Here is a 25,756-nt window from a genome sequence, read left to right on the forward strand (position 1 = left end):
ATCTCCATCTCTAATGACTATTCACACACACACATTCCCCAAACAGAAGTAAAAACATCTGTCTTTCCCATGGCACCTTCTTGTTGGTATTGAAATCAGTGGGAGAGTAGCATTTCAAGCCAGTGCACCCACTACCACACAAGAAGGCAAGATTTAATCTCCCTGACTGGCAGCCTTACTATCCCAAATCTTGCTGAGCTTGGAGCTCAGTAGAAGGCAGGAGTTGGCAGCCCTACCTTGCACATACTGCTCATAGCTCCCAGCTCCCATTGAATTCACTCTCAGCTGGAGTCCCAGCTTTTCTCCAAGACAAGATCTTGCCTCTTTGAAAAGCAGTGGCTCCTTGTTCCTGGATCCTGCTGATCTGGGAATTATATATATTTATTTTGCTCTCCTATTGAGCAATGACCCATTATGCAAATTCAACCTGCTTCTTGGCTGTGAGCTGCTGTTATTATCTGTTTCAGAAAATGATCTCAAACTTCCCTTCTTGGACCATTAGAAATGTCCCACTTCCTGGATCATTAGAAATAATGTGTAGAGGTACACATTATTTACAACCTAAAAAAGAAACAGTTTCTTTTTTATACTGGCAGTAGTGAATATTTATCGTCTCTCTCTTTGGAAATTATCTCCTTTCATTTCCCCTCTTCATTGCCCTTCCTTTACTCCCCTGTACATATCCACACAGAGTGTTGGTGTTGCCTTTTGGCCTTCATTTAGCTGAGGTAAACAAACCAAACTCTGCTGTTGTCTCCTCTGCAATATGGACTCAGCCCTACTATGCTCATATATTTTCATTGCACTGTTCACACTGCATTCCTCTTTCTCTAGCAATAGTGACCTGCCATGGATATATTTTATGAAAAATCTTTTTGATAGGATCTTTTCTCCTGAGAAGCTGAGAAGCATCAGAAATGAAATGTAAACAATAATTATCTGCTGCTGTAGAATGCAACAGGTTCATCTTTGATTGGTCTTATGTGGTTGTTTTTAATTAATGGTCAGCCACAGTCCGGCTGTCTCAGACTCTCTGGTCAGTCACAAGATTTTATTATCATTCTATGCCTTTCTTTTGCCAGCTTTCTGATGTCTTTTTTCTCTTTTCTCCTAGTATAATTTTAGTACACAATTTTCTTTTAACATAATATATATCATAAAATAATAAATCAGCCTTCTGAAACATAGAGTCAAGATTCTCATCTCTTCCTTTGTCCTGGGACTGCTGCAAACACCACCACAGTGATCAGAATTGTACCCACCATTACAAACAAGTTCTCACTCACACTTGCAGTGAAGCATTAAGATTGTCCCAAGGAAGAATTACAAGCAGTTTAAAGTAGGTGGACCCCATTTCCCATGGTGTGGTGGTCACCAACTGCAGCATTTGGAGTGAGGATACGAAAGCTTAAAGAGAGAATTACAGTGCAAGGAAACAAGACAGTACCTTTGCCCACATCCTGCAGGGGTGATGCACGTCCCAGAGAGATGCAGCAAATGAGTGGAGCCAGTGAGCAGGGGAACTCACTCTCTCACTATTTATGTGTGTCTGCCTTAGGTGGGGGAAGGAATATTAGGCCTTTCCACTTCTGCATCTTGTCCTATTTCCTCTTCTGCCTATAAATGTTCTGTTTTGTTTCACTTTCAATTTTCCTCTGACTAATTACACTATAAACCTCTGGGACACATGTGATAGGACTTAGCCAGTCATGTTTACATGTTATGTAAGTTAATACATACAATACTTCATTACCAGATAGGAGCTGATTCATCTGGCAGCATGGAGAGCTGTGTGGAATCACAGTAATACACGGCTGGAAAAGTCCAGTACTAGACTAGAGGATGGCAAAGGCTGTTTTAGCTTAAACAACCTGTTGTTTATTTGTTTTAGTTTGTATTTTTTTTCTTCTTTTTCTATATGTCTCCTCTCTAACACATACAATTCAGACTTGGGAAATGTGTGCCATAAGAATTTCAGACCATAAATTGGATTAAGACAGTTCTTGGCACTTAGCAGTGTTTTAACAGCATGAATCACTGTGTGTTAGCAATAGATAGTGAGTGAGAAATCCCTGCCTAGCCCATCAGTAAGGGAGCAGACCCCACAGGAGCATCACTAGGGGCCACTGAATAATTCTGAAGTAAATAAGTAACCATGTCTGAAGTATGGAAATCGCCTGGGTTAGGGAACAAAGCATCAAATCTCAGAATTGCAGCCTTGCACTTACATGATAAGTGCTGCCTAAAACAGTCTATGAACCTCAGCCCTTTACTGAGAGTAGCTCCAAATAATTTTGTAAAGCCTTATCTAACTCCTGAGTGCTTCCAGGTAGATAACAACATGAGTCTAGAGGTGAAGCTAAACACCTATTTCAGGCTGTGTCCTTCCCCCTCTCCTGTCCCTGAGTACATGGTCCTCTCCTCCCTGGGCCAGCCCTGATGCAGAACAGACCCATTTCTGAGCTGCTCCAGCCTGTCTCTGTGATCCTCAGCAGTCAGGCATAACTGAGTTTCATTCCCTCGGAAATGCAAAATTAAATCTTGCAACACAAGTGTGGCATTCACATTCTCTGAAAAATCCATTTGCCCAGGATTTTTCTCCTGGGAAGCTGAGAAGCCTCAGAGAAAAGGGAAACAATTCTTATCTCATTTGCTTCTCCTGTGTTTTGCTCCTTTGGAATGTGTTTGGAGATTGTTTACCAACAGGTGGTTGTTTCATTGGTTTCATGTGAATTGTTTTGACTCATTGGCCAATCAGTGCCAAGCTGTGTCAGGACTCTGGAGAGAGTCACGAGTTTTCATTATTATCTTTTTAGCATTCTGTAAGTATCCTTTCAGTATTCTTTAGTATAGTTTAGTATAGCATTCTTTAATATAATATAGTATCATAAAATAATAAATTAGCCTTCTGAGAACATGGAGTCAGATTCATCAGTCCTTCCTCTATCGGGCACCCTGCAAATACAATAGCATAAGCAGAGGGAGGGAGGAGTAGGGCTAGCAGTATTCTGTGAAATTTTGGGAGAGCATGGACAGGGAACATGAGAGAAAGAGGGAATCAGCTGTTCCCCAGCAAGCTCTAAGCAAGACATTTGCCTATTTTGCCCATGCTTTTAGCCAGTTTTGCTTTTGGGTATTATCTGCTGGTGCCTAACTTGATGCTGAAAATTGCACTGGGTAACAAAGGGCTTTCAATGACAGAAACAGGGATGAGTCAGTGCATGGATACAGCCAAAGGCCTGGGACTCCTAAAACCCAGCCCTACAAACACAAACATAATTTTGTACAGGTTAACCTGCATCATGTGAATGTTGCATTTAAACCCTTGTCCTGTCTTTCTTTTAAATATGAGCAGCTGTTCAGCATGGCTACTAAACCTATTCCCACACTTTTCTCTAGGAGTATGACAGAGTTTCCTCACCCATGCAGGTATAACTTGCATCTACATAAAACATGCCAGCACATGTCCTAGGTCCTGGGTTTGTTTTGCCAAATCCTGACTCCATAGGGATAGAATGTGCATCTATGCTTATTCCTTGCCCCCCATATTTCCCCATTGAGGAAAACCTCAGAGGTAGCCTGAAGAACTATCTTTGGTGCTGACAAAATCCAACTGACATATTGGGATTGCTCAGGTTGACAAGGTTGGCAGTGGTTAGAAAGGTTCATAGAAGTTAATGCTATTGGGCTGATAAAAGGAAAGATTTTGTTTACTTTCACTTCTGTTCTTTCAGCTCATTCTTCTCTCAGAAAACTGGACAAAAATATTTAAATTTCAGAACCATACAATCACAGACTGGCTGCAGTTGGAAGGGAGCTCCAGACACCATCTTGTCCAGCCTCTAACAAGGCTACCCGAAGCAGGCTATGTTCAGTTAGGTTCTGAATACCTCAGAGGACAGAGACTACACAGCCACCCTGGGCAACCACAAAAAAAATTAAAGATATTCAAAACCCTAAAGTTCACCATCTTTCCCAAAACCTTTGGGATATAATTTATAGACCCATTCTGTTTCTCATTTCTTTCTCCTCCTCAAGTGAGACAGAAGTTCCACTGCCTTAATCCCATGATGAGACTCCAAAGTGAATTTGGGTGGGACCCAGACCTTGTGATGTGCCTTGCAGTGTGCTGTGCAGTCACATGCTGCTGGCTGATCTCAGATATGTGGTCACTTCCTTCTGCCATCCTGATTGCAGGATGGACTGTCCCATGCATTGCAATAATTACATTAGTAATATTTATGGACTGAACTGAGATACTACAAGAAAGTGATGTTTTTTTAAAAAAAGAATGAAGTGAAACAGTACTTTTGCTTGGGAAACCAATTTCCCAACTGTGGTCTGCAGACCTCAGGCTCAGGTGTACACTGTGGACTGTGAGGGAAAAGAAAGCAATATGATTATCACTGCAGGGGGAACAGGCATCTATACAAAGTCCTGTACCTGCACAGCAGAATTCCTAGGGGTCTGAACAGAAGAAGGCTGGAAATCAGTGACTGAGAGTTTGGTACAGCCTCTGCACCCTGACAAAGGGAGTCTGCTGCTTTCCTCTTCTTTGACACAAAACTCATGGTTCAGCAATTTGGGCAGACAATTTGTTAACTAGCAAGTGTGGTGGAAAGACAAAATGTGTTCATCCAAATGTCATTTGCAACATTGCACGCAGCTACAGTAATGAGTGTGTTGATTACAGAACGAGGCTTTAGAAAACCAGTGCCCCACAGAGTCTATTTTCTCCTGCTGACATCACATTTTTAAGCTGTTTTTTTCCTTCTTTTGCCTCCAGTTATTTTAGGCTAAACTCTGCCCACACCTGCAAACTGTATGTTTGCAACTGAAAGCAATTTTGGCCCTAGCCTTATGCTCCTTTTGTTCTAGGGAAATATTAAAAATTATGACAAAATACAGAGCCCAGGCTTCCTATTTTCCAAGCCAGCTTTTAAGAAGTAACTTTGTTCATGGCCTGTGCTTAGATGAGAAAACAGGAGACAGGTGCCAGCCAGTGTGTTGTGTTTACAGAGACTCTGCTGTTGCTGACTGTCTGAAAACAAGTTACAAGTTCAGAACTTTCTCCTTTTCCCTCTACTGGGATATTTAATTACAGTGAAAAGGTGAGAATCTTAGCGCTAACACACAGCAAATGCAATAGGCAATGATTGCACCATGAAATGTATCATTCTGGAAATTTCCAGCCTACAGTAGTTCTCTTATTCACTTACTTGCGCAACTAGTGGCAGTGGCAGTGAAATATCTGAGAAGTTATCACCCTTGTTTGTTTTTTTCAAAGTTCCCACAACAAATCTTGGAAGTTCCAGGCCATGTTCTGGTAAAGGTTGCTAGGAGTCAATGTGCTGGTCAGTGCACTACATTACACTGCCCTTCTTGCCTTCCTAAATTAGCAGTGCTATTCTAAAGGCAAGACCTCAAGGCTCATTTTAACTTGTAATGTAGATGCTGGTTTGCTTAAATGAGCTGTGAGATAGAGGCACCAGACAAACCTGGGATATTCCCTCAGGATCACATTCAAGACACATCATTTCTGGAGCAGTGGGAAGAGACCTGGTCTGTAACAATGTGAGAAGACACTGCAGCTCCATGACATTCCTGTTGAACCAATTCAGCTCTCACCAGTGCTACAAGCTTTACCTGTTTTACTGGTGCCAGCACTCAGTTTTACCCTATTTTCTGCAGCACCCTCAGGCCCTGCTGCAACACTGTGGATCACATGGAGTCCTTCAGTGGAGGGACTAGGAAATGTCTGGGGGTGCTTTGGGGGGTCTTTGATAGTTTATGGTACCTTCTAAGATAGCACAGCTGCATCTCATGTAGCTGAGCCAGTTATCCCCCATCAGAAGGGATAAATACTTTCAGGCCTGCACGTGAATGTGACCTACCCCAAGGTGTGGGGATTTACATCTAAGTCAGAAGTGTAAGGGAGGACAATTGATGTGACAAAAACCACCATCTCCCCTCCACAGCGCCTGCTTCTTATCGACTTTCTATCTTATCTGGCTCAAACCCCAGAATCTCTGGTGGTGGATGTTCTCCCCCTCTGTCTAATTTGGATCAGAGGTTTTGCCACCAACATACCCCCAAACTCATCTCCTCCCCTTGGTGGGTGCAATCCCTGCCCCAGCACAGCACCCTGCTGCCTCTGCAAATAGCCAGATGTTTGATGATCTCCAATGATCTCCAGTATGAATAATAGCAGTGGGGTGGGACATCACATAGGTGTTGTGTACCTGCAGTTCCCATAACTACTTTTTGTTTTTGGCAGCCTGTGGCAGCCTGTAGCACACTCTGCTCTCTTAATCAAAGAGCAGCTCATGATGTCTACAGTATGTGACCAAGATTCAGCCAGATGTCATTGCATGACTTGTGCTATTTGGGGAGAAGATAAAACTTGACTAGCATAAATTCAGAGTTTTATGAGCAGAGAGCAAACTGGTGAGAGCACATGTGAGGGATGTGGCAATTTTAATTAAATTACCAGCAGAATTCCAGTGGTGCAAATGAGGCATTACCCACTGTGCTAGGCTGTGCATCATACACAGAAAGGCACCAAGAAAATTGATGCTTCTGGTCACTTCAGAGATGTGAGGACATAATGGGCCCCAGCAAGGCTGTGGTAGTGGTCCAGTGGGGAGATACAGTATCAAGACCTAGTATACAACAAGTTTAATCATTGATTAAGGGATAAAAGACCCTCTCTGCATCTATAGTAGTTCTCAGGGATTTGGAATCCCTAAGAAATTATCCAAGATTGATTACAAACTTTTGTATGCACTGAAAGGGCTAAAATAACACCTATAGAATATACAGCAAAATCAGAAGGAAAAATAAAGCAGCATTCTTCTAACAGAAACAAGTTTTGGGCCAAAAAAAAAAATTCACCTAATTTTGTGGGAGTCCATAATTTACCTGGCAGCAGCTGCAGAAGGCTTGAGACAGGTGCTGGAAGATGCTGTGTGAGTTAACAGAATTGTTCCTCCAGCTTTCAGAGCAGATGCTTTCTCTCTTCCTCCCAGCTTTGTCCCTCCCAAACACAGCCCCTCCTGGAAAGATTTAGACAATGAGTCATGTTACAAAATCCACACACAGAGTACTTGTTGCTAATGGAGTGCCCACAGTTCAAGCTCTTGCCATGAGTTAATTTCCACCCTTCCCTCCTAGCTGCTGGACAGAACCACCTGTTCAGACATCATGCTTTCACTGAGATCCCCAAGGCAGCCTGGATAGCCCATGAGTGACAAGTATGTCCCTGCTCTTTTGGAGCACTCCAACAACTGCAAAAAACAGCTTTTTCCTCATCTGTAGCTGTACCCAGCTAGATTATGCATTTTCCACCCTGATATACTTCTAAAAGTGCCAAGAAATATTGCAAAACAGCCTGAAATTACACTTTAAAATGCAACAGTCTCTGATTTATGGTGCAATTATAAAACATGTCATGGTAGTTATTAGCTCTGAGATTGAGTATCACATATTTCAGACTGTAAAACATACTGAGGAATTTCTAGCTGTGATTGTGTATTCACCTCTAAAGAGGAAATGGGCTTAATTACACCAACATTTATAAAAGGGAGAAATAACAGCAAAAATGGAAGAAAGGTTAAATTTGAACACAAGAGCTGTGAATACATAAAACATTTATATTATTGCACTTGTAATTGAGCATCTAAGCAGAAGCTAATGATTTGATTTAAATTGGTCCTTTTTACATAAGTAGCATTTGAAGAATTTTGGGTTTTAGAATTTATAATGACACTATTTTTTCCCTATGATTACTCATCTTCAGCATAGTAGATTCAACCAGATGCAGAAAGAATTAAAAATCAAGAAAAATAACTACTTTCACAAAATGATAGGAATGATCAACCATGTTGATGCTTCAGTCTTGGCAGTGTTTAAAACTATTCACCTAAAAATGAAACCTACTGTCAGATGCAGAGGACAGTATTTTATTTACCTTTTCCCTCCCTGCAATAGCTGGAAGATGTCCCTCCTTGTATGGCCTTGAATTATTGCAGGAGCCCTAGGGTTAGCTGTAAGGGAAATAATGTGATGTTCGAGTCTTGCATTTATTTATTGAAAAAGGTCATATTCAGTGAGAATAGATGGTGGTAGTGGTGCCACCAGCTCACACAGCTGATCCTCCTGACTCTGGTAACTTATTTGCATGCCACAATGCCATCACTATGACTTGGGGGTTTATATAATATGGAAACAAACCATTCTTACTTCTCCTTTCCACAATCAGAAGATTTTTCTATTTCTGCAATCTCGCTATTGCCATTCTTTATCAAATTGGGCAGATTTGAAGTCTGTTTTGCAGGCTATGCTTTCTTTGGGCATTTATTTTTCTTTTTCTTTCCTTGATTTGGTATGATATTTTATTGAACTCAAGGAGGGGTGGCTGAGGGAGTCCAAAAAGACAGGAGGTACATTTTTTCCCCCATTGAATTAAATGAGTCTCAAATGAAGGAGCAGTGAAATTTTATGGCCCATCGTGGGCTGCCAGCGCAATTGCAGTGGGCTGTAAATCACCCTGCCACCAGCTAGCCACCAGGCAGAGCCAATCCAATTCTGTTTCACCACAAAACAAAAGCAGGAAGCTGCCTTTGGCAGAAGCTTGTAGGAGATAGTTTGGTGCCCATGTTGCCTGTGAAAGAAAAGATAAATCAGAGTGGCTTTTAGCCCGACCTACCCATTGCTGCTTTGTGCTTCTGTTGTGTTCAGCTGCTGCTGCCAAAGGAAGGGTTCCTAGGGAGGAAGGCAATGACTGATGCAGAGAAGTAGATTTTCCCCACAGCTTCCAGCTGTCTCACCCTACTACCCTTGGCAAAAGGACTTTCCCCACCTGCCTAGCCCAGCTGAGCTCTGCACTGCCTCTTTTCTTCCTGTGTTAGCAAGGGCCAGGCATGTTTCCCCATGCTTGTCTGCTCTGTGGTTTGGGTTTGGGAAGCCTCTCCAGTCAAAGTCAATTAGTGAAGATGGATGGAGACAGTGTAGGAGGAGAGAAAAGAGAAGATATATGACTGTGTGGGAATAAAACATGACATGTCTCACAAGGACACTGGAAAAGCACAATTTTGTGGGGCAGGGAAGAGGAGTAAAGGAAAGGAAAGCAAGAAAAAGAAAGATACCCCAAACCCTTAAATATTCCCATCCAGTAAAGTCCCCTGATTCCTCATAGGTCTTCTCTTCCCAGGCCCCAGCAACATTCCTGTGTTCTGACAGAGTAAAATATGTGGTGAGCTTGCTCCTGAGTCCAGGTGAACAAAACTGGTACGTCTTTGTCCACCCTCAGCATGTCCTTCCATCCTTCCTTCCTTCCTTGCTCCCTCCCTCACTCCCTCCCTCCCTCTGTCCCTCACATCCTGAGAAATTCCTGTAAGGCTATGGAAAGATGGCTTCAAAAGCTCACTGACGTCTCACCAGAGGGTGGGCAGCACATGAAGGTGAGCGGGATTCCTTCCTCCATGTCACTACACCACAAAGAAGCCTGGAGGGGAAGAGCTTGCCCAAAGGCCCCACATCACCTCTGGGCCTGCAGGGCAGTGTCTCCACCCTGCCCATGCGCTTTGGTCACTCCTGCACTCTGAGAACCACACGAGAGCCTTGACAGGAAGGACAGGAAAGCCTGGCAATCCTCAGCTTCAGATCAGGCATTTGGATGTTTCTGAACAATCTGGCTCATCTCAGACCAGACCTGATAACAAATGAGGGAGCAGCACACAGGTTACCAGAGCCTGTGGTGGGATAAAAGTCAGTGATGGAACCACCATTGCTGCACCTGCTTTACAGTGTGGGTTTCACCCACGGCACTCTCTAGCACAAACTCCAGCCTCACAGTTGTTAACAATTGGTGAGATTTATAAGGCTGCATATATTTGGGGCTTTTTCTGCTTTAACTTTGCTGTTGCTGTATCCTCAGGCTTCCCATTTTTCCAGTGATAACAGTGAGAAACTGTTAGAGTAAAAACTTAAATTCTCAGTTGACTACATGGCTTCAGATGGTGATGGCTTTAAAAGAAAAAAAATTCTTCAAGAGTCTAGATCATGTGTTCAGAGAAATATATGAATGTAAATCAAGAGTTAATCTATACTGGGAAATATACATTATTTATAAAAATCTAAATTTATAAATATCTAAAAGAATACAGCAAATCTTAACATCTTATTCCTTTAGAGTGCCACAAAATTATACTTGCATGAAGCCATTAACCCCAAAAGAGTTCTGATTAGAGGAAAGACTGAGAATCTGTCATACGCCTACTCTCAATGTAGGTCAGTGTACAAACAGAGCAAAACAGAAGGAAACTTGAGGAAAATTATCTACTCCATCTAGAGAAACTCTTGCTTAAGGTTCTTCTGGAATTTAGATGATGTCTTAAGTTAAAATAGAACATGATAAGATGGCCACATGAGCAGTGACCACATAGGGAAAGGTGCAGATTGGAATGACTGCACTGAATTTAAGAAATTGGAATTTCTTAAATTGAAAAAGCTCGGAACAGGGTGACACACTTATGTTTATCCATCCATCTTGTGAGAACAATTATTACACAGGCAGGCAAAGTCATGGTAACAGCACACACAAATTAGGGCAGAAGAGCATATGAGGAAAAACTGATCTCTTTTATGCTTCTGATGGCTGGCTCATTCACAACTGGATCATACATTTTAAATATTCTTTGGATAAAGAAATACATTAAATATACAATTTATGAAAAAGATTCAGAAAAATTGTAATTATTCAGAGCAGCATAAGAAAAATAACAGCCTTGGAAATAATGGTCTGTGAAAGAGGTATGAGGAGGTTTATTTATCCCAGAAAAGGGAAAATATTCCATTTCACATCAATCACAGCTAAGCAGGTCCGACCACTGGCACTTGCCTGATGCCCTCCCTTGGGCTTAATCCAGTAAACTAAATTGCTAGGAAAAAGATTTTATTATTTATTTGAATGCTTCTCCACTTTATCCTCTGAACTGGCTCATCACAATCACATGAGGGCTGGCTGAATGGGGAAAAATGTAGGGTGGTTCATTTTGCAGCATCTGACCTTCAGATTGGCATAGCTTTAATGTGGAAGTGTACTTCTGTACACAATACAAAAAATACAGTCTGTATATTTTAGAAGTACAGAGCATTGAACAACTTTGCTCTATCTGCTGAGAAAGAAAAAAAAAGGAATCTGTTAAATATTTATCAGATTCTTGACTGATGCGATAAAACCCCTTTATAACAGGAAGGGTATTAAAATATTGTACATAAGAATTTTGTGGAATTTCCTTTACTGGAATCATTGCCAATGTATTACCCAAATCTGCCAAGATTAGTTTGAGGTTACTTTTTCTGCCTTAGTGCAGATGTGGATTTTGAGAATGATCTCTTGAGATTCATTCTATCCCTCTTTTTTCAGACTTCACAATCTGCCAAGTTCACCCATCCTGCCTGAGTTAGCTCTAACTGAATTCAATAGTACTTGGAAAAAATATCTTTAACAAGAACAGTGCCAGATTCTAATATTGCTGTTTGACTTATATTTTGTTGAAGACCAGAGAAGTCATCTGTGAATATGCTGTTCATGGACACATTACGAGACACTCTGCTCATGACCTGCTTTGCACTCTGGAAAACTTCCTGGGCTGGCACAGCTGGTCTCTAAATACACCATGAAAATAAACCCATAAGAACAAGTCACACACCAGAGGTGATTTCCAGGTTAAAGGTTTGTACTGCAAATGGGGTTGCAGCACTTGCAAGTAGCTGCTGAAGCACAATGGAAATCCAATTGCAAATAGGGGAAGCAGGGTCACCAGCAGGGAAATGTGTATGCTGAGATATACAAATTCATTAATATATCAGAAGAAAAGTATAGCAAACAGTAAAGCTTTGTTGAAATATAACTGGTGTTCACATTTAAAATATAGTGCAGAAATGGGAAATTGGAGATCAAATGAGGAAGAGAGGTGCTGTATTAGGGACTATTTTTTTTTTCCTTTGGAAATCTTTTCCAGAAATGACAGGCTGCAAGATCAATATACACAGACTTGGAAAATACTGAAATGCATTTAACCTTCTGTCTCCTCAGTCAGTAAATGTCATTATTAATGATGTTCTCTAATGAGGTTTTTTATGGACAAAATAAACAATGCAGCTTTCTTGTACAAAATTCTCTACTCACTTTACTGCAAGTAAGTTCTGGGAAAAGTCTTGTAGGTAGGACAAAAAAGAAAAAGTAGAGGCATTTTTAAAGAAAATGTAACAATCACTTTAATTAAGAAAAACCTTATTATTTAAAGAAGTAGACAAAACTAGCTCGAATGCAGGAAGCCTGTGGATTTCCCCGGTCTTTCTGGGGGAGGGATCAAGTAAGAAAAATGCTTTACCAAGTGTCTTTTCAAGTCTTTGGAAGTCCTGTCAAAGGGAGAGGATCAATACTAATGGAGGGAGAGCACATAAACCCTTCAAAGCCACCTGAGCACAGGAGTTGCTGTGTAACCACTCCCACCCTGCCAAGCTGGGCAGCCTCACAGGGGAGCCACCACTGTGGGACACTGAGCTGCCATCCACGGCTCCATTGAGGAGCAGGCAGCTTTCTTCTCTGACAAGCCCTGCAGCCTTTGAAGCTGGGATCTGCTTGCTCTAAAGGGACTGATTAAAGAGGGAGAGGAAGCTTCAAAAGACCTCACTGCCTCTGTGAGCTAACTAGTCAGAAGCTGCACTGACAACCTCCTATGACATGTACCATAGGTTTTTTTTTTAAACTTGTTCCTAATTCTGCCCTTTAACATTAGCATCTTCTTTCCATTTGTATGTGAGAACACTGAAGCTTGCAGAAACATCATGAAATGAAAAGTTCCTCTACTTCAGATGGGACTCTCCCATATTTTTCCCCGCTGGGCTTCGTGTATTTTTTGTTTGGAAGTTTTGTTGTGATCCTGATTCAGCAGTGTGATACATGGCTGTGAGTACGAGAGGAATAATTCAGTGGAGAGGGCAGTAATAACTGACACGTGGAATAGGAAAGGACAAAATATGGTTAACAGCTGGGCTCAATAATAAATAATAAATCTTAGTAACTATTCTGTGATTCTCTGAAAATGCTAATAAAATTCTGAAGATGGGTCTGTAATTCCTCCAGACTTTTGTATGTGTGTGTTCACTTAATTTAATTTCATTCATGTAATGCTGCTCTGTGCTAATACTGTCAGTTTACCCATTGCCAAATGCAGCCCATTTCAGTCCAAAGCAGGACAATGGACAAATTATCTCACCTTTCTCAGTCCTGGCAGTGAACATTGGGTCAGCATATTCTGCTTATTTCCTTTTCCCACTTCTGTCTGCCCCAGACTTTCTCAACTGATTCACCAAATTATCCAAGCCCTTACTGAAAAAAGCATTTCACAAGACACCCGTACTAACGGGAATAAATTTTAGAGATTATCTCAGAGGGGAACTTTCAAATGTCTCCACTTTGACTGATATCTATTTTCAGAGAGGCCAAGGGTTTTCTTTATTTTGCTGACACTGCATCAAATAACTCAGATGTCCCATTTGAGGAATTCAGATAAAAAACAAAACCAGATCCATATTTATGTAATAAAGAAGCTGACAGAAATGCTTTGGTGATTTGGCAGACATCTAGTTTAACATGTCTTGAAACTATTGACCTCAGTGATTCACATCTCATCCTTTCAAAGAAAAATTCTTTACTTCACTTATTTTCTCAGTTTATAGTTATGCTTTTTATCTTGCTTCCTGTGACCTAACTCATATTTTATCTGAATCCTCTTGAGATAACAGAGGCCACAGAAGACATTTCTTGTTTTCATTTGTTCTGTTTTTGTCTTGGTTGTTAAAAATATAGTGGGGAAAAAAAGGAGAACTTAAAAAAGGAAGGATAATGCCGCTTGATCACACTCATCAAGACGGCCTGGTCTTGTGGCTTACTCTCATCAGGCATTTGCAACAAGTCATTCCTTTCCCCATCACTCTCCAACAAGCTAAGGCAGTGGCTGTCAGTCTGTCCCTGCTCCTCCTTCAGTCCAGCCCCCACTCCCTGCAGGTAGGAGATGTCCTATTTGGCATGTCTGTGCTGATAAACAGCAGAGCATGAGGGGGTGAGCACTGGTTTTGGACCCCTGGTTATTTACATTGCCTAAATTTAATTCTGTGTTTTGAGTCATGGACCACTTCAGTTCTCTGTCTGCAAGCCAACCTGCTTCTGAGCTATCAGCACACTTGTGTGACCTCGGAGCCATGGCCCACAGGCAGAGTCTGCAGACAGGAGAAGACTGTTGTAAATCAGCACAACCCCTGACATCCAGGAGGAATGACAAGGAGGACTCCATTGATATCAGAAGGCTAATTAATTACTTTATTATACTATATTGTGAATCTGCACAAGCACCCAACTCAACTCAACTGCACAGAATCTCATGACTGTCAGCTGACAGTCCTGACACACACACAGATTGAATTGGTCAATGAATCAAAACACTCACACCAGAATCCAATCAAGCAAATTCATTCAGGTAAATAATCTTCCTCAATGCATTCCACTTGTTCCAAAACACAGGAGCAGTAAATGAGATAAGAATTGTTTTTTATTTTCTCTGAGATTCAGAGAATGTGAATCCCAGAAATATCCTTGGGAAGTTGTGTCTTGCTTTTCTCTGTGAAGGGAAATGCAGCCACAGAAAATAAAGGCATGGCCAGACATCCCATCTATTGCCTTCCTGACCAGACCAGAATGTGGTGAAGCCACATTGCAGGAGCAGTGTTTGCCCCTGACACTGACACTGCTACTGAATCTACTACTGAGAACCTCTAGGGATGGATGGAACTGGGCCTGCCAGAGGATGCTGCCAACAAAATCAGTAAAGATATACAGTTCAATCATTTTTAGACAAATAAATCTTGGGTTAAAATTAAAAGCACAGAAAAATCACTTGGACTCCTTGCTACAGACCTTTACTCCTTGCTACATAAACTGCAGCAAATGCTGTATGCATGACTTGGAGAAATTCCATGTGGAGAAAGACGGCTACAGTCTGGAGGGTGAGTTCACTCCACCCTGATGAGGCCAGTTGGCACTGCCCATAGGCAGAAGTGCCTTTGTTTGCAGGAACCTGAACTATTAAACACTCTTGATGAAATGGCTCCTTCCAGCTGTGCTGCTGCAGTGCTTAAAAACGGAGAGCAGAGACAGCGCTGCCACCTGCTGCTCCTAGGGACATGGCTGTCGTGCTCACCAGGGGCATTAAAGCCTTCCTGTAAAATCCCAAAACATTCTGAGCTGGAAGGGACCTACAAATACAATTGAGTCCAATTCTTAAAGCTTGGATGTGAAAAGTTGGTATTTACTGTAAAAGTAAATGTTAAAAAAAAAAAAATAAAGCTTACAGAAAAAAATTGTTTACCATAAAATTAAATACCAATTTTGATCTTTGCAAAGCATCAGGTAATAACATAAGCTACCACTATGGGCCTGTCACAGTTCTAAAAAGAAAGCAAGCTGCCTTGCCACCCTGCTTTGCAGTTTAGTCACAAGCTTTGATGCTGCTGTCTTTGGCTGGTTCAGTGTAGAGAGTTTGGTTAGGAATTTACCGAAACTGCAGACAATTAACCTCTCACCAGACTAAGGCTTTATATTAACAATGCTGTCCTTAAAGAAAGGCATGATGGGCAACAGACAAGCGTGACAGAGGTAAGAACCATATGCAAGAAAAATATGGCAAAATCCTATTGAAATGACCTACAAGTGTTAATGTGTGTATTTACTCCTCTTCTGCTTCACCTGTCCTACACAGCTGAAATTATTAGCCTGAGTCTTACACACCTTGTCTTTGATAAACACTATCAGAACTGCACTTAAAGCAACGCTATTTTAAGGTCATATTAGAAACCATCACAACATTTGTCATGCTAAAATGGTAAAAAATAGTAGCTACTAAAATTTCTATAAAGTTTTGTGGAAATGGGGCACTGATGTTTGTGGCTCACAAGAGCTGTGGTTTCTGCAAATAAATTTAGTCACAACAGACCTGAATAGTGAAGGATATCTAAGGTTACTATAAAGTTGGTGCTAATGAAACTATACTGGAATTTTAACAGCTAGGCCTGTGACCCTGAAGTTTTTGATGACACTTTAATAAAGATTAGATTAGCATCTGTGATTTAACTACTGAGTTGCAAAAGCTGCCAGAAACTGACAAAGGGTGATGATTTTTTTCTTACAACAATGCCTATGCAAATTTTAAAGTAACTGTACTATTTCAGAAATTGAATTTCAGATCTTCCCCCAGAAAGCATTTAGATGAAATACAGAAATGCATCTGGAAAGACAGTGCATGCTGTGCAGCCAGTCACGCATCCTGGCAAAAGCTGCAGGGAACTGCAGCCACCAGCTTGAGAGAGGCCAACATTTCAACTTCTATATTTACATTTGCAATGTTGATTTCACTGAGAGAGAGTTGCTTCCTGGTTTTTGGAACACCACTTTTCTTTTTTTGTGCTAGATTCTAAAGAAAACTGCTTTTCATATTAAAAACAGTGCTTGGAACACGGTGTGGCATTAACACCTGCTCATGCTTTGTCTTGCAATGCTTTGAATCAGGATCATCCTTGCTTATCAAGTCAAGCTGTCAGCTGCTTCACGGCCGAGGTGCATGAGCACCACTCTGTAAGCCCATTCTTCTTCCCTGTTGGAGTCCTTGCTCATGAATCATTCAAATCCCTCAGCCTGAACCCTGCTTTGCTGCTGCCTTCAGTAATTTTTATTTGTGCCTGGAAACTCTTTGGGATGTCAGAAAAGAGCCAGCTGAAACAAATGCATTCCAATGTATCTCTTTCCTCCTGCAGCGCAAATTCAGGCGCGTTAGCTTCTAGCACTGGCGGCTTGAACAAGAGTGGAGCAAAGGAATGTTTCCCCAGCCAGACATGATTCTCAAGGGTGAGAAAAGGACTAATACAGCCTTACCTCCTGGGCAGCCAGGTGCCTGGCATTTCCCAACCGAGGTGTATTTAACTGGGTCCTCATCTGGATGCGTCAGGCTAGGAGGCTTCTGAGTGAAAGCACTGTGAACTTACTCAGAGTCCTTTCTAAGGAAAACCACTATGAATCTTAACACAAACATTGGACCTGATATTCCCAGACTAGTTGGAATGCACAACACATAAAATACTACTACTACTTCAAATAATCAAGAAATCATTGAATATAACAAGGGTTTATTTATATATATATATATATATATATAGCTACTACGAAGTTCAACCTAAGTAAAGAAGGAAAGCAGAAATTAAGAAAAAAAAGGGGGGGTAAATTTGTACATATTTTCTTAGTCACACTGTGTTAGCAAACAAAACATGTGCAGGCTTCATGTGCATTTTACAGTATATTTGTTTCTCACTCTGACACAGGAACTTGAAATCCATAAGCGTAACTACAGTCTTCCTAGCTCAGGTGATAGATGTTTGTGCTTCAGGGGTAGGGATTAATGCATTAAATTAGTTATGCTTTCCTGGGCAGCAATTTGCCAGAAGAAGTGTGGATGGATTTGTGATTTGCATAACAAGGTTTGAAATACTCACAGCTGAGGAAAACAGAAAAGAATATTTCAGTCGGATGGGGCCTACAATGATCACCTAGTCCAAGACTAAGGCAAAGAGCTCCAATTATTGTAAGTTGTGTGGCTAAGACCACTAATAAGCTTTGTGTCTTCAACTAAAAATCTTTAGAATGTCATAAAATTTTCTTATACAACCTTGTATTTTCTGCTCTGAGTAAGGTGAATTCTATATAGAAGAGGAAATGCTTAAATTCTACAAGAACACTCAAAATAAGGTATGGTGAATGGAACAAACCAGGTATTAGCTTAATCTGGTGTGGTCTGTAAGGTTTAAATGCCCAATAAGCTTACTGAAAATACCTAGCTGAGATTAGCAAACAAAATTTTATTCTTCACAGAGGAAGAGCAATATCAGAAAAACCATTTTTGCTCAATGTATGGGGAAAAGAAAAGGTTTGCGTAGAAGAATAAATTACATGAAGCAGGGAGAAACTACTTGGGCAGATGTTACAGTCAGTTTTACAGCATATCAGTCACTATAGTATGTATAGATGAGGTTACCTTGATGTTTCCCAACCTGTATATCAAATACATACTGCTGGAATGTGCCCAGCTCACTTCTGAAGAGCTCCTGTGGGTAGTGTGATCACTCATACTAAATATAGTTTAAAATATTTTTCCTCCCTATAGCTACCAGAAGACCCTCTCCATTCCATGAATCTGCTCCTCCACTCCATCCTACTCTTGAGCCCTGTTCTGGATGCAGGACATGCAGCTAACTTGGCACTGTTGAGATGTGCCCTCTTGTACCTGCAAAGATGCCAACTCCTAGGGTTATAGGTAAGCACCTCCTTTGCCTTCACAAACATTTTCTTTCTACTGCAAAGCAAAGAAGCTCCAAGCAGGTGTGTTGAGCACTCACTGGGGGTGATGGAAAAAAGCATCAGCACACTAAAAGGATGAAGGTAGAGGTTTCTTGGAAAAAGTAATGAGAACTTCCCCTATGAGTATGAACCTTCCTGTGCACAGCTGGTAGTGATCCAAACATCATCTTTGTCCACTAGAAATCAAAGAGAGCCACATCAGCCTTGACCTGGGGACAGGGGCTGAGAGGTTAAGAAGAGACATCACTTGGGCAGGTTACTGATGAGTATTTTCAAGTCACTCCCCTATCAAACAGGTTTGAATAACCACATTTATTGTCAGTATTATATATATCAGTATTATACACAGTATTAAATACATGGTTATTGTACTCCCCATAAGAACAGAAAAGATGTGCCTGAGGGCTTATAAAATACAGAAATAATAATTCCATACTTCTTTTGCTTTTCCTTAGCTATATATTTAGTTTCTTCCTTTCTCTTCTTCCCTCTTAACAATTGTTATACTTGGTAGTTTTAATTTTTCCCCTCTTTCAGACTGTCAGTCACAACCAGCATCTTGACTTAAAAAGAGATCTTTTCTTATTTCAGAAGCCTTTTACTGTCACTATGACTGGAGGCTTTATGCTTATCTTCTGCTTCTCAGATAAGCTTCCCCTTCACTAAGATCCATCCTATAAGCTCAACCTATTTATATGTGATTTAACCTCCTTGAGATGAATAGATTTTTTTCTGCTTGTTTTATTTGAAGGGATTTTATTTAGGAGACTCAGTTCTGATACAATCTAGACTCTTGGCATTCTGTTAAAAAATACAAGCATTAATGAAGAAAGCTTTCCATTTTCTGAGAAAGGCATTTTGGCAAGAACTATACAAACACGACACTCATGAAAAATTAAAAGGTGAAAACAAATAAACAATTTGCTTTGCATGGGCACAGCACTTTCCAGGCTAGCAAAACTTTGGGGCATATACTTCTGCTGTTGTCATATTGCTGACACAGAAAAGATAATTCCTCTGCTTAGTTCATAAGCAATTAACAAATAATCTTTTTTTTTTTTTTTTTCAACAGCTTGCAGTATACAAAAAGAAAAGAGCCTCTTAAAAATCTAATTCCTATATTCTCAAGGGCTTGAAGACTCTGTAGGCTGCTGGAATTAACTGGCTGTGATTTTCTGTAAATCCAGATGTTTACTTCATTAAAACTTCATGAAATCTAAACACACTCTTCATTCCATATATCTCTTACATGTCTCTCAAACATTTATTCTGATGGTATATTTACTTTTAGTGATAATATATTATTTGCATTTACAAACATGGATCATACATAGATGATATCTTACAGGAAATCCCTACAAAGCAGAGTAGCAATCCCTCTGTGTAAACACTTGCAACAGGAAAGCACATTCAGAATTTTCTAGACACATGAATTGAATTCTATTTGGACCTCTCCAAGAGGCCAAGAGCAAAATACATGCAGTGAACTTTTCTAAGAGGGAAGACAAGCTTGTCAAATTCACCTTCAAGTAGATAGAAGCAACCCTTAGTCTTTCTTTACAGGTGAGAAACAGAAGCTTTTCATTACTTTGGGCAATAACATCTCATTAGCACAGCACATCAGCAAGCTGGGTAACATCAGCTATGCCTGATTAAGTTGATTCCAAGTTTCTTCAAGCTTGGCTCAGTCCAAAGAAAAAATCAGGTTGGTTTATGCAGTGGATAACAGGTAGGAGAAGTCCTGGAAACACTGCTAAGGATAAGGGCTGAAGGAAATGTTCTGGCAAACTCAATTTTGGCCCTAACAGAAGGCTGTCTGCTATCTCACCCTCTAAGCAGAGATTTTTGGCAGTTTTGGAGTGAATAATTTCCCCTGCCAAGTAACTGAAATATGTTCTCTGTGACACATTATTTTACATAGCAGGTCAGGAAGGGTATCAGTGAATAGGAGCTCCAGCATCCCTTTCTGGCACGGGCTGAACAGCTGAGATACACTGCCTGCAGGAGCTAAGAGTGTGTAATTACAGCCTTCACTCACAGATGTCCTCACTGGCATGAACTCTAGTTGTAGCCATTGCTGACATGTACTTTGGCAAGGCCTTGACAGAATGGGTATTTTCCAGGATGTCTGGAGCAGCTAAGAGCTTGTGGAGCTGCACTCACCATGTAGGAGGCTCTGAAGCCAAAGGAGGAGAAACAAGTGTGAGTATGCTAACATTGAAGGTTCTCTCTTTCTCTCTATGTGTACAGAAATAGTTTTTAATCTTCACTTCTGTGGAAGTGAATAGCAATTCTCTAATGAGATTTCATTAATTTCATTTCAGCTGTTGTTGAGAGATGATGAAATTAGGTGGAGAGACACTTCACTGAGAAGCACAGTGGAGAGCTGGAACCACCTCTGCTCAGAGCATCCTTCAGGACTGGTACCCTGGGGGGACAGCAGCAAGCAGGGCACTGTGAAACACTGCACAAGCATGGCAGGGTTTGACAGCACTGAGGTCAGTTCTGCCAGCAGGAATACAAACTTGGCTCTCAGCAGAGGAGCAAACTAAACCAGTGCAAACATGTTTTCCTCAGGTAGTCAAGCAAGGTACCTAAAGTAGTAAAAAAATAATTTAGCAACTTATCTATAGTAGAATGCTGTGAGCTTTCACTCCCTTCTTACCTTTGCAGATGCTGTAAGCACCCCTGCTAAGGATTTTGATAATTCTTCTATTAAACATAACGGGAATTTAAAATTGTTTTCAACAGAAAAAGATGCAAAGAGAACAAAGCAGCACATTCAATGTCTGAGTCTGCTGAAATGAGTGTCTGCATTTCATTTGCTTATTTTAATCTAACTTAAAGAGTTAATGTTAGTTAAGCACAGCTTGCATTGGTACATAGTGGAAGAAAGCAAAAACAAATGCATTAATTACTGTTCACTGACCACAGTTATGATTTTGAAACATGCCCAATTAGTGAACAGTATACCTCCAAATCACAGCTAAAATTAATACAAAAATCTGAAGCACAATCACCAATGTCATTATTATTAACTATTCTACCTTTGAGGGATCACTCTGTCAAAAAGAATAATTTTACCAATACATTTTGAATTCCTTTTTAAAACACATTTTTGTGAGAAAAAGGTGTAAGTAAGACGTGTATATTTAAGAAATTCCATTAAAAGGCATTTTTTCTTGGATAGAATTCCTACCCAGGAATGATACCATCCTTGTGATTAACTTAGGGATCAGACTTAGGGACAGCCCTTTACTTGCTCTTCTGCAAATCAATGCTCTTATCTTTAGATTGTGTCCAAAAGCACCAAAAAATGTGGTTTTACCCCTTTAAAAACCTTTCTGAAGCCTGTCCAACCCGATAGGAAGGTAGGCTGGTAAGAAGGGGGAGTAGAGGTTGCATTTTTATCCTAATTAGCTAGATAATGAGTTGTATTTTCCCTATTAGGAGAGCTTTTTGCTGAATCCTCATACTGTTAAGTTCTAAGAGACAGCCTAAGGCTCTTGACTCACACTGATGGTAATGCAGAAGGTGGATGTAGTTTCCACTCATGTTTTGCAGAGGCGTGATTGTGTTTCTGTTGTTGTTGTGGTAGAAGCCAGGTCAGAATGCTATTTATTCACAGATAGGAGAATTGCTGAGAGAAGATTTGAAGACATGACTGAAATGTTTCACAGAGATACAGAAGATTACTTTCAGAGAGCCAGGGCTCACAAAAAGAACTCTGATTTAAAGCTGCTCCATAGGGGTTGTGAGTAATTTAGATAGGAGAAAAGCCTCAGATGTTGTGCATGTAAAATACCACACCACTGCATGGTATAAAATGACACAGCTGTCCTCTGCTCCTTTGGTATCAGACAGGGCTGTAACTTCCTTATAATTAACCAAAACAGGAGATCAGTTATCACATTTTCCCAGATATCACTGGAAAAGAAGCAGCTGGGAGTATCTCCCCATTTGACATAGGGTGCACAGCCTCTTTTCCTGTGTTCTCCAAATTCAGTGATGCTCAAGACGTGTGTGGAAGGTGTCCCCTTCAGTGCTCCTGCTCACCGAGGCAGAAACTACCTGCATGTCCCCACAACATTGAGAGGGTGCTTTTTGTCTTCTAATTGTCACAAAGGGGCTTGAAGGAAATTAACACAGCTCTGACCTTCACTAATTGCTCACTTGATTATGCTTCTCAGTCACACTCCGTAGCTCTCTATTGGCCAAGGACACAGAACACACTGCTAATGTCTGTCCTCCTTCTCTCCCTCCCTCTTCTCCAGACTCTGCACAGCATTGCCCTCCCAAAATTATCCAAAGAAATGTTGCAGCACCCTGGCAGGAGGAAAGCGCATGAGCCCTTGGTGACTTTCTGAGGTCCCTTACAGCCTGTGTTATTCTGGCTCTTCAACATCTTTCATGCCTGAATGTGCAGATTTCCACAGCAGCTGGATTTCCTAGAACATGCAGTTCCAGCTAAATGCATCTAGCTGGAAATGCAAACACAGACAAAACAATTTATATGAACAAATATTATCAGATGTAACTTGACAGGTAACATTCATTACAATTCACATGAAATATTGAAATCTGTGAATGTATACATTTGTGTTCAACTATACACAGCCTGTGAAACTGAGTTTGCAAAGAGAGACAGCCTCTCTTTAGAAGGAGTTGAATTCTTCTTCTGTCATTGGGTGGAATAATGCATAATTCAAGTTTTTGGAGATATTACTTGGTATCACTTGAGCATAATGCTGAGACTGATAAGTTCACTCTGAACAATGACTCAGAAATGGGAAAGGTTTTAGCCTAATAGCCATCCATTGACTGTCAAAGTCAAACCTATGGAACTGCACACATTTTAGAGAGCATGTAAGTCCCAAAAAAGCAAAGGATTTCTGACTCTTAGGCAATATGCTCTGCTGTGGGATTACTAGACTCTTTTTCTTGCACTGTCTTAACAAGACTGTGAGGCTTGAATGAGCATATTGGAACCTCCAATTCAGTTTAGATCGTTAACTCCTTTTGATGATTTTATGCAGAAGGCTAAATATTTCACTGAACTCAGTATTAACAGTCAAACAATGCAGTCATATGTAATTAGGTATTTTCTAAGCAATTTTATACCACTTCACACAGCAAAGACTACTACAAGAAATAATAAAGCAATTTCAGTTCAGAAAAGGGATAAAATATGCTTTTGCCCTACTAAGTTTCTCACGAAGAAGCTGAATACATAATAGTTTGCATCTACCGAAAAAGTATTGTTTTCTCTTTATCTGCCTTGGGTCATGCTGGCAATACTTTGGAGCCCTTTGTATTTCTTAACAGCAATGTGGATTTACTGCCACTAGGTGTTACCCTTCCTCCACTTGTGAAGAAAACTGTGCTCCCTGAATAAACCTGGCTCATCCGTGGGTGCACCGCCCAAAATGCAAAACAGGGGCCCATCGCGATGGAAGTATCTTTATAAACATGGAAACAACAAAAGCCTCCCCCGCAAAACCCCCCACAAACAAACAAAAGTCACAAAAGCCCCCCCAACCCACTAAACTAATCCCCCTAAACCAACGTAAACTTCTCAAAATATTAAAAGAAGAAAAACTTGTATCCTGACAGGTTAAGACAGTGTCCCTGTAGCCAGTTCTGGTCAGCAGCTAATAGCAAACACTGAAATGAGACTGTCTTACCTGTAAGAGCTACTGCCCAGAATTGTCCCAACACTGCACAGTCAGAGATATTCAACTCCATGTTTATTGTCATAAAGCCTTGCCTGTTCACTAGACCATATTTCATATTTACCAGCCTTTATGGGGGCTGTATGCCTTACAGGAGGCATTCTGTGGCAGCCTTTAATGTTTCATGTACCAATATTTCGCTGTCTCCCACACAAAATAAGAATAAACCACTACGACTGTGTTACGCAACCCAGTGACTGACACATAAGTAAAAAATTGTTGATATATTTACCCACTGTAATACCCACAGACGAAGGCCAATCCTCCTCACTGAGAGAAACATTGCCAAATGAAAAGAGATGGGGAAATGGAGAAGAAATTAGATGAACATATTGTGAAAAGAGGAAAAATTTGTTGACGAAAGAAGTCACAATAACCAAAGCCTCGCAGGCAGGCAAGGCATAAAGCAGCAGTGAGATGCCCACAGAATATAATTTCTCTGAAGAGACAGAGCTTCAAAACAGTTATTTCAGTGCTGGGCATGTTTTTAAGCCCAGAAAATGACATCTATCTCAGAGACAAACACTGCAAGCTGGGTCTTTGCCCAGGACTGTTGAACAGGCTGTATGAACAGTGTCTTGAGAAGGCTCCTTGCTCCCTTTTAGAAGGGGACTCTGGAGTCAGCTTCACACTGACAGAGAGAACAGGCAGTGGGATGGACTGGTTTGTGCCCTTAAAAAGAAACCTGGGACAGTGGGCCAAACACCTTATTGTGTCAGCTGCGCTCCTCGCCATCCCTTTGATGTGCATGGCTTTGGACAGCCCAGGGCTGCACAGGAGCAGGTGGGTCCTTGTCAGCTGATCTCCCATGGGACAGAGGCAGGCAGAGCAGCTCAGAGGAGCCAGTGGCTGCAGGAGCAGCATAATTTACTCATCTCTGAAGCTTCTGAAAATATGCACTGGAAGAATCCATTAAGCTCAGGTCTTATGAAGTCTGGTCTCAAATCTAACAAAGCTCAAGACAAACAAAGTCAGGTCTAATGAATATGTTAGTGTTGTTTTATTTTTTTTCCTTAACCTGCATTGATACTCACCTAATGCCAGAAAAATGAAATAATTTTAATTAACAGATGAATTAAAGATCCCATTTTTTTAATATGGGCTAAGACTCACCTGCTGGTAGGTACAAAATCTTCCACTGCAAGTTCTGCTATGAATAAGCGCCTGCTCAAGCACTATATGATCTCATCCTCTGGGTGCACAGTTTAATCACAGTGCTCTCAATAGAGAGCCCACACTAGGGAAGTGGAGTTTAAAATACGAATCTGTGGGAGGCTCTTGAGGTGGCTTCTTGCTAAGTACGGCCGGGAGCAGGGTGATGTGGGGGGAGATGCCACATTAAGAGACCAAGAGGTAAAAGCAACTCCATAAAACTGTCACCAGCAAACCACCACGTGAAAATTTCATGTGCTTTTACTCTGGTGAATTGACCCTGAAATAGTATACAGGAAGAAAACAAAAATTCTGTGTGTGGCAGTACATGTCATGTTATTTCCCCCCCCTTTTTTTTCTCCAGCAACAAACTCAGGTGTTTAAATGGGTAGCAAAACAACGT

At 40.9% G+C, this 25,756-nt stretch overlaps 1 protein-coding gene across 1 annotated transcript in view; it reads right to left on the reverse strand.

Moving 5' to 3' along the window:
* The window catches only part of ACOD1 (aconitate decarboxylase 1), a 32,416-nt gene that overhangs the window by 5,477 nt on the left and 1,183 nt on the right, over positions 1-25,756 (reverse strand). Inside the window, exon 3 of the mRNA XM_058045502.1 lies at positions 6,922-7,055. Within this exon, the coding sequence (XP_057901485.1) occupies positions 6,922-7,055 (134 nt within the window). The remainder of the gene's footprint in view (positions 1-6,921; positions 7,056-25,756) is intronic.

This window comes from Melospiza georgiana, chromosome 2, assembly GCF_028018845.1.
Source record: "Melospiza georgiana isolate bMelGeo1 chromosome 2, bMelGeo1.pri, whole genome shotgun sequence".
Lineage (NCBI taxonomy): Eukaryota > Metazoa > Chordata > Aves > Passeriformes > Passerellidae > Melospiza > Melospiza georgiana.